At 45.4% G+C, this 16,319-nt stretch overlaps 1 protein-coding gene across 1 annotated transcript; it reads right to left on the bottom strand.

Moving 5' to 3' along the window:
- Positions 1-389: 389 nt before the first annotated feature.
- On the bottom strand, positions 390-16,110 carry LOC129490341 (membrane-spanning 4-domains subfamily A member 8). The gene is made up of 7 exons (XM_055294108.1): positions 15,941-16,110; positions 14,629-14,848; positions 12,220-12,342; positions 8,722-8,781; positions 7,010-7,141; positions 1,057-1,170; positions 390-885 (listed from the first exon to the last, which is right to left on the bottom strand). Exons 1-7 carry the CDS (start codon positions 15,958-15,960, stop codon positions 781-783), a joined length of 774 nt encoding a protein of 257 aa, XP_055150083.1. The 5' UTR covers positions 15,961-16,110; the 3' UTR covers positions 390-780.
- Between the last annotated feature and the right edge of the window lie 209 nt (positions 16,111-16,319).

Below are 16,319 nucleotides of genomic sequence, written 5' to 3'. Positions count from 1 at the left end.
CTTCTACATTCTTGCACATTCGTGAATTTGGTTGCCTCATTGGTAACAGAATCTAAAAGGACTGATCATTCTCTCCGAAGGCCTCCCGAACCACGTGGTCCCTTATTACACTGAAAATCCTCATGTCCTTTACTGCCCCATTCAGATGTTGCTCCCCCAACCAGACCTGTCCTCTGCTCTCCTCATTCCTTCCTTTCTGCATCACAGCCAGAATAAATTCACTCTGGGCTCCTTCTGCTTCTCCCCCATGTTGCCCTTTGTGAGTGAAAATTGCTCCCATGATGTCCTGGTGTCCTCTCTCCTGAGGCCAGAAGTTCCTTGAGGTCCAAGACTGTGTCATGTCAATGTCCAGCCCCCTCCTGCCATGAAGAGAGCCTTGAACACATTGAATGCTCAATATCTATTTATTAAATGAATGCACAATTGAAAGAATGAAGATTGAATGTCTAGATATTTGTTCCTCTAACCCACAAGCTCACATGCAGCAGAGCACATGAATGTGTGTGTGCCAAAGCCCCAGGCTGGATGCCCACATACATGCAGATGCATGTGCCCTAGGGAGTCCCTCTTCGTTAACATCCATTTAAAATCTCTGTCTTCTTCTTGATAGAGAAACAGCATGATTTCCTAGACTGAAATGAAGAATGAAGGTGAGAGTACAAACAGTGGGAGAGATGTTTCCTCAGCTGTCAGAACAGGAACGACCTGGGTTATGGAAGCCCAGAAAGGAAGGAGGACTTCTTTTGGTCCCAGTGAAAGATGCTTCCAGAATCTGTAACTTTACTTATTTGCTTGGATCTCGCTGGAATAACTTGGTGGTGAGGTCACTGGTTCTGGGGTGACCACTGGGTTTGCTGCATAGATGTTTGGATAGATGACACTCACCTGGAAAACACAGGCACACAGGTGGCATGCTAAGAAGGACAGGCATGCGGCAAAGGCCTTGGACACTGAGGAACTCCTGCTTCTGAGTAGGCAGTGGAAAGCACAAAGAGCTCCCTTGCCTCCACCTTTTTGAGGGCATCTTTCCACCCACTGAGGAGCCCTGGGACTCACATTGCTTGATTGACAGCAGACCAACTGGCAGCCAAAGTGGGAAGATGCGCATGCGATGCCAAACTCCAGGAGGCAGAAGACCAGCAGCACACCAGAAATCGCCATTCCAGGGTTCTGGAGGCAGAGCAGATGGGGAGGACAGGAGCATGGGACGGGGAGGACAGGAGCATGGGACTGGGAGTCCGAACTGACCTCTCACTGGGGCCCTGCCATGGACTCTCCGTGGCTTTGCGGAAGTCCCCTATCCTCTCTCAGCCTCGTGGGGGGAAATTTCCCACCGGGTTTTTGTAAGGATCAAGTGGGGGAGTAAAAGAATTGTTATTGCAACATTTACTTGGTAGTATTCCTCTGAGAAAAAAGATGACCATGTTTAGGGAAGCCCCTTGATAGGTTGCTTCGGGTGTGGAGACCTGAGGGTGTGCTCTGGAGTCAGAGAGGGGAGGAGCAGTGACACTACTCTGGGGAGGCCATGGGTAGGAATTGGAGGGTATGGACAAGCCACAGACAGAACAGGGAGATGGTTAGAGGAAAAAGAAGGAGCTGAGCGCCATGGTGGGAAGGGGGAGGCCACAAGAAAAGGCCTCCTGTGAAAAATGAAGACTTCCCAAAGCAAGGATGTCTAATCTTCAGTAATCAGTGGTTTGCTGGGCTCTGATGTAAACCTCCACCATCCCTCTGAATGTGGGGAAAAGAAAGAGAGATCAGATCGTTACTGTGTCTGTGCAGAAAGAAGTAGACATAGGAGACTCCATTTTGTTCTGTACTAAGAAAAATTCTTCTGCCTTGAGCTGCTGTTAATCTGTAACCCTACCCCCAACCCTATGCTCCCTGAAACAAGTGCTGTGTCAACTCAGGGTTAAATGGATTAAGGGTTGTGCAGAGTGTGCTTTGTTAAACAAATGCTTGAAGGCAGCACGCTTGTTAAGAGTCATCACCACTCCCTAATCTCAAACCACTCCCTAATCTCAAGTACCCAGAGACACAAAACACTGCGGAAGGCCGCAGGGACCTCTGCCTAGGAAAGCCAGGTATTATCCAAGGTTTCTCCCCATGTGATAGTCTGAAATATGGCCTCGTGGGAAGGGAAAGACCTGACCGTCCCCCCCCCAACACCCGTAAAGGGTCTGTGCTGAGGAGGATTAGTAAAAAAGGAAGGAATGCCTCTTTGCAGTTGAGGTAAGAGGAAGGCTTCTGTCTCCTGCTCATCCCTGGTCAATGGAATGTCTTGGTGTGAAGTCCATTGTATATTCCATTTACTGAGATAGGGGAAAACCGCCTTAGGGCTGGAAGTGGGACATGCTGGCAGCAAATGTTTATGTATATGCACATCAAAAGCACAGCACTTTTTTCTTTACCTTGTTTATGCTGCAGAGACATTTGTTCATGTGTTTACCTTCTGACCTTCTCTCCACTATTATCCTATTATCCTGCCATGCCCGATAATGATTAATACATACTAAGGGAACTCAGAGGCTGGTGCTGGCGTGGATCCTCTGTATGCTGAACGCTGGTCCCCTGGGCCCCCTTTTTCTTTCTCTATACTTTGTCTCTGTGTCTCTTTCATTTCCAAGTCTCTTGTTCAACCTAACAAGAAACACCCACAGGTGTGGAGGGGCAACCCATCCCTTCATCTGAACCTTTGGGAAAAAGTCAGCCTCTGAAAAGACTTTCTTGACATGTGACAGTGGTGTTTTGTGGAGAGGAGGAATTGGGGCTGTTTCTCTGGCTTGGGAAGAAGAGTCAGTGAAAGGATCCCCAAAATGAAGTAAATAACCATAGCAGGAGGTAACCAGGAGAAATAGAAACCCTCCATTTGCTGTTCCCCAAGAATATCCAGGAGTATGGAGCCTTCCAGAGTATCTGGGAAGCGAGTTTCAATCTAAGGTCCATCCAGGAGACTCCCATTGCCATTTGGGTTCCAATTATGTGACATGAGAACATTTCATAGTGAAGGTGGATGGCATGCAGTAGGTACCAAAGAAATGCCTCTCAATTATGATTTTTTAATTTTTTTTTTGAGACAGAGTGTTGCTCTGCCACTCAGGGTGGAGAGCAGTGGCATGAGCTCAGCATTATGAGCTCCGCCTCCCGGGTTCAAGTGATTCTCGTGCCTCAGCCTCCCGACTAGCTGGGATTACAGGCATGCGCTACCATACCTGGCTAATTTTTGTATATTTTGTATAGTTGGGATTTCGCCATGTTGCCCAGGCTGGTCTTGAACTCCTGAGCTCAAGTGATCCACCTGCCTTGGTCTCCCAAAGTGCTGGGATTACAGGTGTGAGCCACCGCGCCCGGCCTCAATTCTCAATTATGATTTTTAAAAACAGCATTGGTGACAGCCAGATGCTTGGAGAATTCTCTCCTTTGGAGAGGCCTCTCCTTAGCCCCTTTTCTTCTCCTTCCTCTCCATTTAGCAAGTGGTTATTAATTATCTACTTGGTAGAAGTGGCTAAGAAATGCATCCTGAGAGGCACAATCTAGTAGGAAAACAGATACAGATAATAATTATAATTCACATCAGATAGAGTAAGAGCTACACAACAGCAAAAAGGTATCCCAGAGCACTGAGGAGGGAGAGGGTGAGGGTAGAGGCAGTTGTCCCAGGAAAAGGGGAGTGCAGGATGTCTAAGTCAACGGATCACAGAGACTTAGAGTAGAATGGTCCAGGCAAAGTATGCTGGTCTTTTTCAATTTTTTTTAAATAAATTTTTTTTACACATAAAATATTTCATGGAAAAGGGGTCCCTCAAGCAGCTGAGATATTTGTTATTTGATGAAAAATAATTTCTGCTGTGGAAACCCCAGAGCCTCTCCATTCCTTGGGTCATTATTTGCAAAGCTCAGATGCAGTCCGACCCTCCATGTTCAGAAGGGATGACTGAGGCTTGAAGGTGGAATGGGTGGTGGGCCTGGGGCGAGTTCTAATTCCAAGATCAATCATTGGCAGAACTAAGATTAAAAGCCAAGTTTTCTGAATCAAAAATTGCTGCTCCCTCTACTCCAGGGCACCTGGCTGTGCTGCTTGGGGTTTAGTCTTTCCTAAACTCTTCTCCCATCTTCCTTTCCCTTAGTTCCTCCATCAGCATTTGCTTCCTAATTTCTTGTATTGGGCAGTCCATGCCTCCCTGATTGGTTCTTTCCCGGCAGGAAAATTCCCGAATACTCGGTTGTGCCTGCCTTTCCCAGTGGATGGGAGTAGCTGGGGTTCAGTGTGGGTGAGAGATTCGAAAGGAGGTGAATTGTAGAGCACAGTGAGATAGAGCCAGATCCCCCAGGGAGGGCAAATACCTGGCTGAGGAATTTGGACTTTAATCGTAAAGTATCTGGGAGCCATAAAATGTTTCTGGGAGGGGAGAAACTCAAGGTACTTTTGATAAATGACATGGACTTGGTCCATAGGGTCTCTAGGGAGAGGCTTTGCCTAAGAATCTTGGAAAGATAAGTCTTTAAGTCTCTTGCGGATAAAAGGATCTGATCGAATACAAACAACAGTTAATGGCTGTTGATGTTTACTGAGTATGAATCACAGCTGGCACATTCATTTATTCCTTGACAAACGATTATGGAGTATCAACCGTGCGCCAGGCACAGTTCTAGGTATTTGAGGTATGACAGTGAATGAAACCAAAAACGTCCCTGTCCTTAAGAATCTCATTCTAGGGACAGACAGTAAGCATGAAATGAAACAAATAAGTCAGTTGCAGAGGGTGTTAGATGCATAGACTACAGGAAAGATAGATAAGGGAAGGGAAGCGGGTTACTGGGAGAGTGTGGGTGTTGGGTTGTTCAGGTGGGCCTCATTGGGAAGGTGGTTGCAGAGTAGTGATCTGAAGGAGGTGAGGAAGGGACGGAGGAAGCTGTGGGAACATCTGAGGGAAGAGTTCCCCAGTCGGAGGGAACATTCCAGCCCGAAGGTGGAAACATGCCTGGAGTGTTGGAGAAAACATCACAGAGGTTCCCGTGGTTCAGCAGCAGAGCCTGGGGCTGGGGGCACCAGAGGGCCCAGCATCTTCAGGCTGCTGGAAGGACATTGGCTTTTTTTCTGAGTAAGATGCCAGCAGAGAAGTGATGGGCTCTTATGTTTCCAAAGGATCCCTCTGGTGGCCATGCTATCAACAGCTGCAGTGAGGTCAGAGTGGGAGAAGGGGAGCAGTCAGGAGGCTGTTTCCATGACTAGATGAGAGACGTGGTGGCTCAGGCCAGCGTGGGAGTAGAGGGGCTGAGGGAAAATGGTGGGATTCTGAATGCATTTTGAAAGTAGAACTAACAGCATTGCCTGAGGGAGTGGCTGTGAGGTGTAAGAGAAAGACAGGGTCAATGACGACTCCAAGGTTTTGTCCTGAGCAACTGGAAGGATGGAGTTGCCATCAACTGGAATCAGAAAAACTGAGTAGAGAAGGTTTGGAAAGTGAAATCTGGAGATCGGACTTGGACGTGTGACCTTTGAGCTGTTGAGTTGATTATTGGACATGCTAGACTGGTGTATAGGGGAGAAGATTTGGCTGGAGCCATGTATTCTAGAACAATTGTCATAGACAAGGTGTTTCAAGTTGCCGGACTAAATGAGATAGACAAATGAGTAGAGAAAGAAAACCAGAGAACCAATTATTAAGCCTAAGAGATTGGGAAAAAGAGAACTAGCAGAGGAGACAGAGAAGAGGGCAACCAGTCAAGCAAAGTCCCTCCGAGAAGAAGGATCAATCACCCCATTGGGGATTTGGAGAAGAGCAGGTGTTTAGGGAAGCAAGGCTGAAAGTCTAATTGGAGCAGGTTCAGAGAGAATATGAGAGAAGAGGATTGGACTCACTAAGTGTAGACAATTCTTTTAAGAATTTGTCTGCAAAGAAGGCCAGAGAGATACAGTGGTAGTGGATAAAGGAAGTAGAAAGAAGAGGAGGTTGGTTGGTTTGTTTTTTAAGAAACAAAAGCATGCTTAATGCTGATGCAAAAGCCCCAGTAAAGGGGGAAAGACTGATGATGTAGAGGAGAGACGGGATGAGGGAGAAGGGAGGAGAACTTGAGCAGGTAGGAGAAGATGGACTCAGTTGTGCAGACAGAGGATTGAATTTACATGGGACACAGGTAGCTCATCTGTAGCTGCCCTATTCTGTTCAGCGGCCACAATTCCCATGTGGCTTTTAAACACTTGAGATTCAGCTGGTCCCAGATCGAGATGTGCCATGCATGCAAAATATACACTAGATTTCGAAGGTTTAGTTCCCCAAATGCAAAATAGCAAACCAAGTTTTTATACTGATTACATGTTGAAATGACAATATTTTGGATATACGGGGTTAAATAAAATAGATTATTAAAATCAGTTCCACCTGTTGCTTTCACTCTCTTAAATGTGGCAACTAGAAAATTTAAAATAACATATGTGGCTTGCATATTTCTATTGGACAGTGCTAGTGTATAGTAGAGGTTGGCGAATTATGATCCATGGGTCAAATCCTGCCTGCTGCCTGTTTTGTAAATAAAGTTTTATCAGAACACAGCCATATTCATTTGTTTAGTGTTTTCTGTGGCTGCTATAAGGCAGCTATAGCTGCACGACAGAGAACTGTAGGCCTGCAAAAGCTTAACTGCTTACTATTGGCTCTTTAGAGAATAAGTTTGCTAACCTCTTGCTTATAGTAATGGGCAAGAAGGCAGAGAATGTGAGGAGAGGTGCTGGTTGGTGGGCACGTATGCATTTTTTGTAAAATTGCATTTAATTCTCTCAACATTGCCACAAGGTAGGTATTGTTTTACAAAGGCAGAAACCCAAACTGAGAAAGGTCATGTGCTTAAAGCTATGGGTCAAGGACTTTAAAATTTGTTCCTTTTCTGAAAGCACCTCCTTTTCCTACCATGTTCAATGAGGAAGCTTGGTTGTCAAGCCCTCTCTGGGAGTTTTCTAAATGTAGCTAATTCAGAACTTAGAGGATCTTTGGTTGAGACGGATACTCACCACACCCCAGGCGTAAGGATAATAGTTGGGGTAGGCATATGGGTGGGGAATACTTAGATCTGTGATGAAGAGTATGACTCCAACTGCAGAGCAGATTGCACTGACGATGTTCAAGCCCAAACTGCCAGACAGCTGAAGAAGACACAGAGGGTCAGGGTGGGCGAGAAAAACTGTTATAGCTGAGATGAATGGAGACCCAACAAGTGTTTCTTTTTCCCCTCAGTTTCTAAAATTGTGTTAACATATATGCAACATAAAATTTAACATCCTAATCATTTTCAAGTGTTACAGTTCAGTAGCATTAAATACATCTACAATGCTGTGCAACCATTGCCACCATCCATCTCTATAACTCTTTTCATCAAAAAGTGTTTCTTAATGTGAATCCCAGGAACCCTATTTCCACTGCAAGTAAAGAGGTGTTCTGTGCAAGAAAGGTTTTGGGGTAAGTTAGCTTTCAAAATAGTTGGGTTGGGCAAAGGTAAACAGATCATCGTGGTATTTCTCAGAGCCTTATAATGAGGATTTTAGGTCTTTCAGAGAGGAAACAATACATAGAGATTTTCCCAAGTTCATCTAACTATCTTCATTGAGCATATCATGGGAGAAATGTTCTCAAGAATAATCTTTGGGGCTGGACGCAGTTGCTCACACCTGTAATCCCAGCACTTTGGGAGGCTGAGGCAGGCGGATCACCTGAGGTCAGGAGTTCAAGACCAGCCTGGCCAAAATGGTGAAACTCCATCTCTACCAAAATACCAAAAAGTACAAAAAAATACAATAATTAGCTGGGCATGGTGGTGTGCACCTGTGATCCCAGCTACTAGGAAGTCTGAGGCAGGAGAATTGCTTGAACCCAGGAGGCGGATGCTGCAGTGAGTTGAGATCAAACCACTGCACACCAGCCTGGGGGACAGAGTGAGACTCCATCTCACACACACACACACACACACAAAAAGAAAAAGAAAAAAGAATAATCTCTGGGAAACACTTGACCTATTTGTCCCATAGGATAAATAGAATCTTAGCCCAAGTGTCTTGGGATGTGATAAGCTAAGATGCTCCATGATTCTGGGCCATGTGCAGAAAGATATGCTTCCATATTTTCAGCTTTCTTTTGAAGACTTTCAAATAGATCTCATCTGGTTGTAGGGACCTGGTCACCCTTTACCCTTCGTAACCTGATTATGAGACAAATGAAGATACCTTCTTGGTCTGTTGCTAAGGGAGGACAAAGCTTTGTCCATGTTGATTATCAGAGTTCTGTTGGCCAGATTCCTTAGGAAAGCAAGTGACTGAGCCTCCTTCGGCTTCCCCGGAGGCCTCTTCTGTGTACTGGAGGTACTCTTGGCTCCTTGCTCTGCTAGACGGCAGCCCTGGGCCCCTGGGAGCTCTGTGCCTCTCCGTGTCAGGGCTTCTTAGGAAAGCTGTTATCTCTCTCTCTCTCTCTCGCTCTCCATACTCTGGTGACTTAACTAAGATGACCGTATTGCCCCTTCTCACTTCTGCATCCTCTTGGGACTTTTCCACATGTGACTCCAGGGCCAGGCTCCTGTGGCCAGTCTGTATGAGTGGGAATGTGTGTGAGCACCCTGTGACTGGTTATAGTAGGTGCAAGGCTGGGGAGGAATCGTATGTGACCTTACTTTCTCCCTTGTGACACCATTCTATAGGTCTCCAGTTGGAAGAGCTGGTCTCAGAGTGTAACTTACCAGGCAATAAGAATATGGCTGATTTTCCGCTGCCACGGAGAGAGATCCTGAAATGATAAACTGGTGCAGAACAGAGTGGGTTTAGAAAGAGGTCAGGGGCTGGGGTGCCCTTCCCCAGGCTTCTATGATTCTGGTCACACCCAGTGGGTACCTTTGCTGGAACCATCAGCTCAACATGGGGAACAGAAAAAATGAGCTGTTTTGCACTGCATGAAAGGGCACTGGGGTGGGATAAATATATATTCTAGGATCCAGCAAACCTGGTTTTAAATTCTGGCTAGAAACTCTTGACCTTTGGTAAGTTACTAACTTCTCTAAATCTTTATTTCCTTATCTACAAAATGGAAAACTTTATAGCTCTTCCCAAGTGTCATTGTCATGAGACAACTTATGCCCTACATCTGGCATTTAGTATATCTTTGCACATAGTGGATGCTGAATAAATGTTGGATTATTTCCTTGTATTTTATTTTCCCACATGTACACCCTATTGTTTTCCAATCTTTATATCAAGATTCAATTAGGTTTGGGGGCTCTGGAGGGGAGAAGGAAGGAGTTACCAGCGTCTTCTCTGCTGCTTTTAGATAGAAGCCTGACATCAATCCTTGCCTGTCTGCATATCTGGACAAATAACTTTTAGTTACTCAGATAAACGTTGTGTCACTATGATGCTGAACATCAAATACAAGGAGGATGATGATGTCAATTGCGTTCATTTCATCCAACACTGGTATTCTGCAGGCACTGTGGCTGATGGGATTGCCTGCCATCATTTGCCTGATGGGCTAGCAACGGTGGTATGAGAGGGCATGAGCTATATTTAATAGGAACTACCATTTGTGGGGCACTATAGAAAATGCTTTTTTAAAAAAGGCTTTATTGACATATAATTCATATATCATATAATTCACCCACTTAAAGTATATGATGCAATTATTTTTAGTATATTTATAGAGTTGTGTAATCATCACTACAATCTAAGTTAGAACATTTGAATCAGCCCCAAAAGAAGCCGCGTACTGACTAGCAACCCATCACTGCCCTCCTCCCAACAGATGAAGTACTTATTTAACCTCACCTCATTTAACTGCATGGTGGCCCATCAAGCACTATTACTCTTGCTATTTTATCAGTGAGGAGACTAAGCTTAGAGATTTGAAACTCACACAACGTCATCCAGCAGAGTTTTCATTGTAAATAAGTGTTTCCACTCTATGGCACATGCATTTGAGAATCAAGTCCAGGCAGCCTGATTTCAGACTCCATGTTCCTAACCCTCACTCCATACTCCCTCCCACCCAGGGCAGTTGCATGTGCCATAGAGTGGAAATAGTTATTTACAATGAAAACTTATTCCAGCTGTTTCTGCCTTCCAAGGCCAAGGCCATATTCTCCTATGAGTGGAAAAACAAATATCAGGCTCACACCCTCCTGTTTATAGAGATTTGATGGAGAGGAAGGGCTGCACTTTCAGTGTCCCTCTCAGTCCTTCTGAGGAGCCAGAGGAGATGAGCCTTTGTTTCAGAAGAGGATATTGATGATCTTTGGGAAATAGAAAGACAGTCCTGGGATCAAGAGGGCAGCAAAGAGCACAACTGCCCTGCAGAGCAAAAGGAGGCAGGTCATAAGGGCTGAAGGGACTCAGCAGCCTGGTGGGAGGGGGCGTGGTCAGTGAGGCATTTGAGATGCCAGGACAACTGGCTGCTGCTCACCGGCACTTGGTGGAATCCAGTGCTCCGTGGTAGGCATTGTGTACTCAGTGGTAGGCCTGGGTGGCCGTGCTGCTAGCCCTCTTCATAGCCCCACATTCCACGAAGGTCGGAGATACAGGAACAGGTATCATGTGAGTGGTTGTGGGAGGGAAAGGGGCTGAGTTCTGAGTTTGGGTGTGTGCAGAGAGCCTCACTAGAGGAGCCCTGTTCATTTGCAGAACTTGTGTGGCTGTGGGGGATGGAGATAGCTCTAGGCTATTTTATTTAACTCTTATAAGGTAGAGGGACTTGGGCTGGCACTTAGGTTACTCTGGAGTTGTGCCATTTATGAGGAAAGTTGCATTAGTGTCACACGTAGGTGTGTGAGTCAGGAGGAAGACTGTAACAGAAGGGAGAGAAAGGAGAAAGGAAGGTGGAGAGGGGAGAAGGAGTGTGTGTGTGTGTGCATGTGTGTGTGTGTGTGTGTGTGGGCAGGGGGACACTGCAAAGGAACCATAAAGGTAATAAACTGACGTGGAAGAAGGACTGTAGTTCTTAACATTTTATGGAGTCACAGATCACTCTGATAATCTGACGAAAGCTATGGACCCTTCCAGAAAAATAATACACATTTAACATATTAGGTATTTTGCCAAAATGGAGCTGCCAAAGCCCATCTGCAGATCTAGATTGAGTCCCCACTGCTCAAGCACTCAAACCCTTGCTGTTCTACAGCTGGGAAGCCACTCTTCACCTTTGCTGAGTGTTTTTCTCCTGGAGCTCAGGCTTGTGGGCCTATGCTCAACAATGCCAGGGGCTATTTGCAGTGTATTTTTTACATGTGGATGTTTTCTTTGTGAATTAAGAAAATATATCCCTTTTGGCCGGGTGCGGTGGCTCACACCTGTAATCCCAGCACTTTGGGAGGCCAAGGCAGGTGGATCACCTGAGGTCAGGAGTTTGAGACCAGCCTGGCCAACGTGGTGAAACCTTGTCTCTACTAAAAATACAAAAATTAGCCGGGCGTGGTGGTGTGCGTCTGTAATCCCAGCTACGGGGGAGGCTGAGGCAGGAGAATTGCTTGAATCCGGGAGGGGGAGGTTGCGGTGAGCTGAGATTGCGCCACTGTGCTCCAGCTTGGGCGACAGAGTGAGACTCCATCTCAGAAAAAAAAGTAAAAAGAAAATACATCCCTTTTGAGTGGATGTCACCTTGCGAGGTTGTAGCTTGATATTATGGGCTGAATTGTGTCCACACCCTCTATCCCCCACCAAATTTCATAGATTGAAGCTCTAATCTGTAGTGCTCCAGAATCTGACTGTGTTTGGAGATAGGGTTGTTAAAACCATAATTCAGGTTAAATGAGGTCACCAGGGGGGACCCTAATCCAATATGACTGGTGTCCTCATAGGAAGAGGAGACTAGGACACAGGCATGGAGGAAAGGCCATGGAAAGGCACAGGGAGAAGATGACCTTCTGCAAGCCAAGGAGTGAGACCTTAGGGGAAAACATCTGCTAACATCTCCATCTCAGACTTTCAGCTGCCAGAACTGTGAGATAACAAATTTCCGTTGTTTAAGCCACCCAACATGTGGTGCTATACTCTGTTGGGGCGGCCCTACCAAACTAATATACTTGTAGAACAAGGCCAGGGCTGGCTGGATTCCTATCCCCCACGTTTGGGTGGCTGGGAACCTTCCGCAGGGCACAGCTTCCGCAGGGCACAGCTGTACAACTTGGCAAGCTGGCCTTGAGTGCCTGGACACCTTCTGGGAACTCATCTGGGGGAGGACTTGAGTTACTCACCCACAAGCCTCCCCAGAAGGGAAAGCCTCCGTAGAATGAAATAGACAGGTATTCCCCTACGAGAACTGTCGCCATGATGGAGCCGAGGCCGATGTGAGCCAGGCCAATGATGATCTGGATGGCCTGTCAAGAGAGCCACAAGCTGAAGTCTTGTTTCTGGGTCCTGCCTCCCCTATGAGCATCCTTTTAATTTTAATAAATGTTTTATTTTCATGGTCTAAAAAGTAATATGGGAAATACAAAAATGAAATAAAAACTACCTATAATCTCCCCCCTACCCCTGCCTGGAGAAAACAACTGTTTACATTTTGGTGTGTTCTCCTATTATTCTTTTCAAATATATACCTTGATAGCACAACATGGTTCTGAATTTTATTAACTTAATATTTCATCATGAATGTGTCCTCATGGCATTAAGTATTCTTGGAACATATGTTTTTTCAGGGCTGCTCAGATCCCATTATGGATGGTCTGTGGAGCAGTTCAGACAGTTACTGGACAGGTAAGATTATTTCTACTTTTTTTCTATTATATGTAACATTGTGATAAACATCCTTGTATGTAAATCTTTGCCTTCATCTCTTATTTCTTTAGGATATTGTTATGTGTTGAATTATGCTCCCCTCCCCCAACCCTCCTCCAAATTCATATGTTGAAATTCTAATGCTGAGTGCCTCAGAATGTGACTCTATTTGAAAACAGAGTTGTTGCAGATGTAATCAGCCAGGATGAGGTCACACTGGAGTAGAGCGGGTCTCCAATCCAATATGACTGGTGTCCTTACAAAAAATGCCACGTGGGCCAGGCACAGTGGCTCACACCTGTAATCTCAGCACTTTGGGAAGCTGAGACGGGCGGATCACCTGAGGTCAGGACTTCAAGACCAGCCTGGCCAACATGGTGAAACCCTGTCTCTACAAAAATACAAAAACTAGCTAGGCATGATGGTGGGTGCCTGTAATCCCAGCTACTTGGGAGGCTGAGGCGGGAGAATTGCTTAAACCCGGGAGGCAGAGGTTGCAGTGAGCCAAGATCGCGCCACTGCGCTCCAGCCTCGGTGACAGAGTGAGAATCTGTCTCAAAAAAACAAAAAAAGTTTTCAACTTTATTATGGTGTGAAAGTGACATGAATTCAGTAGAAACTGTATCTGCAGTACCCATACAACCATTCTGTTTTTCACTTTCAGTCCAGTATTCAATAAACTACATTAGATATTCAATAACATTATTAAATAGGCTTTGTGTTAGATGATTTTGCCCAACTGTAGGCTAACCTAAGTGTTCTGAATGTGTTTAACGTAGGTGAGGCTAAGCTATGATGTTTGGTAGGCTACGTGTATTAAATGTATTTTTGACTTATGATATTTTTAATTTATGATGGGTACACTGGGACATAATCCCATTGTAAATGGAAGAACATCTGTGTATGTTTGTATATTACACACTTGGTAGCAAATACAAATATATTACTTCCTTAAATTCACATAAATGTAAGCCAATTATACACAGTGTCTGCCCCTTACTTTCTTCCATTAACTCCATATCTTGGGGTGTGTCCCTATCATTACACAAAGAGCTTTCTTGTTCTTTTTATAGCTCCACTACATTTTATTCTTTGGATGCACTGACTTAACCAGTATATTACACTGACTTAACCAATATACTGACTTAACCAGTATTATATTGATGGGTATTACAATTTTTTTGTTATCACAAACCATGCTGCAATGAATAAGCTCATATATATCACAGTTTGTGCAGGCACAGAAGTTCCAGCAATGGAATTATTGGATATTTTATAAATCTGGCAGATACAAATTTCCCTCCCTAAGGGTTGTATCAATTTATGTTCCCATGAGCACTATTTGAGGGTGGAGCTAGGGTTGGAGCTCGGGCAGTCTGCATCCAAACTCATGCTTGTCATCATTCAACTGCACAGTGAAATGGGCCTTTCCTTGCCCTGCGCAGGACAGCCTTTCAGGGGTTGGGGTGACCATTTATGTTGCTGATTGCCTAACCTGCTTTGTTTCCTGTTGGGCAAATATTTGATTCGATCTTATTGGATTCTGACTCTACCTTGTGGTCTCCTTTGGTCTTGCTGGGACCCCTTCAGAGGCCACAGGGCTGGGCGTGGATCCTGGCAACAGGATCAACCTTCAAGTGCACTGCTTTTTTGTTGCTTTTCTTTCTCTTTCCTAAAATGCCTAAATCAGAAAATACAAGGTCTGCGCAGAGGCCCCCCCGTGATGTTGTGCAGCTGAGTTTTCTAATAGACCTGTGTTTGGCAAGGTGCAATGAGCTCAGCCCCACTTGCGGGGTGTGGTGTTTGTGTATTTCCCAGGCCTTCCCTTCCCCCTGCCATCACTCCAGCTGTGCAGTCTGTGGCCTGCAAAGGGAAATCTCACTTACCCCCAAGGTTTTGCCTTCTTTCAAAGCTTTCTGCACAGGCTGCCCATTCACATTCGACACCAAACTAGGTGGGTTCCCAGGAACTAGGTGGACTTGTGGCTGGTTGTTTGGATACAAGGGCACCTGAGACATAATTCTTGGGGTCACAGGATAACCATTGTGGGGTGCCACCACCAACACAGAATTGGCCACTGGAACTGCTGAAGTCATCGAATTCATGCTGCCAAGAAATAAATGCGACAGAATTGTCCCTCACATATGGACTCGTACTTACTTAAAAAGGACTTTTGCTTCTTCTGGCTCATTGGAGCATCTTAACCCTCTACAAGTTTATGAATCCCATGTTACAAAAAATAGATATCAGTTATAGGGCACTTAAGAGGTGCTTTACAAATACATTTCCTTTCATCCTCTCACCCGCCCAGTTTTACACGTGAGAAAACTAAGACTCAAAGAGGGTGAAGGCTACCAGAGGGCAAGTGGTCTGTCTTTTCCATCTTTGTGTCCATCATAGTGTTTTTTTTTTATTTTTTATTTTTTTTGAGACAGAGTCTCGCTCTGTCACCCAGGCTGGAGTGCAGTGGCATGATCTTGGCTCACTGCAATCTCTGCCTCCCAGGTTCAAGCAATTCTTCTGCCTCAGCCTCCTGAGTAGCTGGGATTACAGGCGCCCGCCACCACACCCGGCTAATTATTGTATTTTTAGTAGAGATGGGGTTTCACCCTGTTGACCAGGCTGGTCTCGAACTCCTGACCTCAGGTGATCCGCTCACCTCGGCCTCCCAAAGTGCTGGGATTACAGACGTGAACCACCGCGCCTGGCCTCTCATAGTGTTTAGAGTGCTGCTTTGCAGATGTTAGTACTGGCTGAAAGCAAAAGTTCAGAACTAGAAAATCTCTTGGACAACATTGAGTTCAATTCTCTCATTCTCTGGAAAAGGAAACAGGGTGAGAGAGTGGACAAGAATCCTCCAAGGTCCCAGGTATGTCAATATTAGTTAAATGGAGATTATCCTTCTCAAGGGAAGCCCCATTGCTAAGGCAGTGTCTGTTCATTGGGTGGCTTCCGCTGCTCAATTTTCTAGGCTACTTACACATTCTAATGTGGTTTAAAAAATTCTTTTTCTTTTTGTTTCTCCCGTCCCCCTCCATCTCCTGTCTTTCTCTTTCTTTCTCTTGGAGCAGACCCAATAAAGCTAGTACAATACACTCTGCCTATACTTTACCCACACTGGTTCGCCGTAAGTCTCATTTGGTAGAAAAACCTTATCACCAACTCCCAGTTACCAACCATCAGATTAAGTAGACTCACCTCGCTCTGCCAGCAGCCATGTATCTCTTGATCCTACTCCCTTTTCTTTGCTGTGGCGACCTTGTTTTTTTTTTTTCCCTGAGAGAACGAATGTACTGGGGCCAGTTGGGTGGTAGGGTTAGAAGGATCCGAAGTCCTCTATTTCCTGGATGCAGGCCAGGTTACGTGCTGCTTAGAGCTCAGTTTCATTCATGTTTATTTCCTGTTTTGGTTAATGAGCCAGTTAAATATGGTTTGATTTGACAAGAGTCTATGGTATAATCTCCACGGAGAAGAAAGGCTTGGGCTGGTTGCTCTGGGAGACACAGAGATGAACTGGGCACCGAGGGTGTGCTGTATTTAGCTGTAACATGAGACAGGATGAAATAACCACCACAGT

This window comes from Symphalangus syndactylus, chromosome 1 (genome assembly GCF_028878055.3).
Source record: "Symphalangus syndactylus isolate Jambi chromosome 1, NHGRI_mSymSyn1-v2.1_pri, whole genome shotgun sequence".
Taxonomy (NCBI): Eukaryota; Metazoa; Chordata; class Mammalia; order Primates; family Hylobatidae; genus Symphalangus; species Symphalangus syndactylus.
This window is presented reverse-complemented; position numbering and strand designations above follow the sequence as displayed.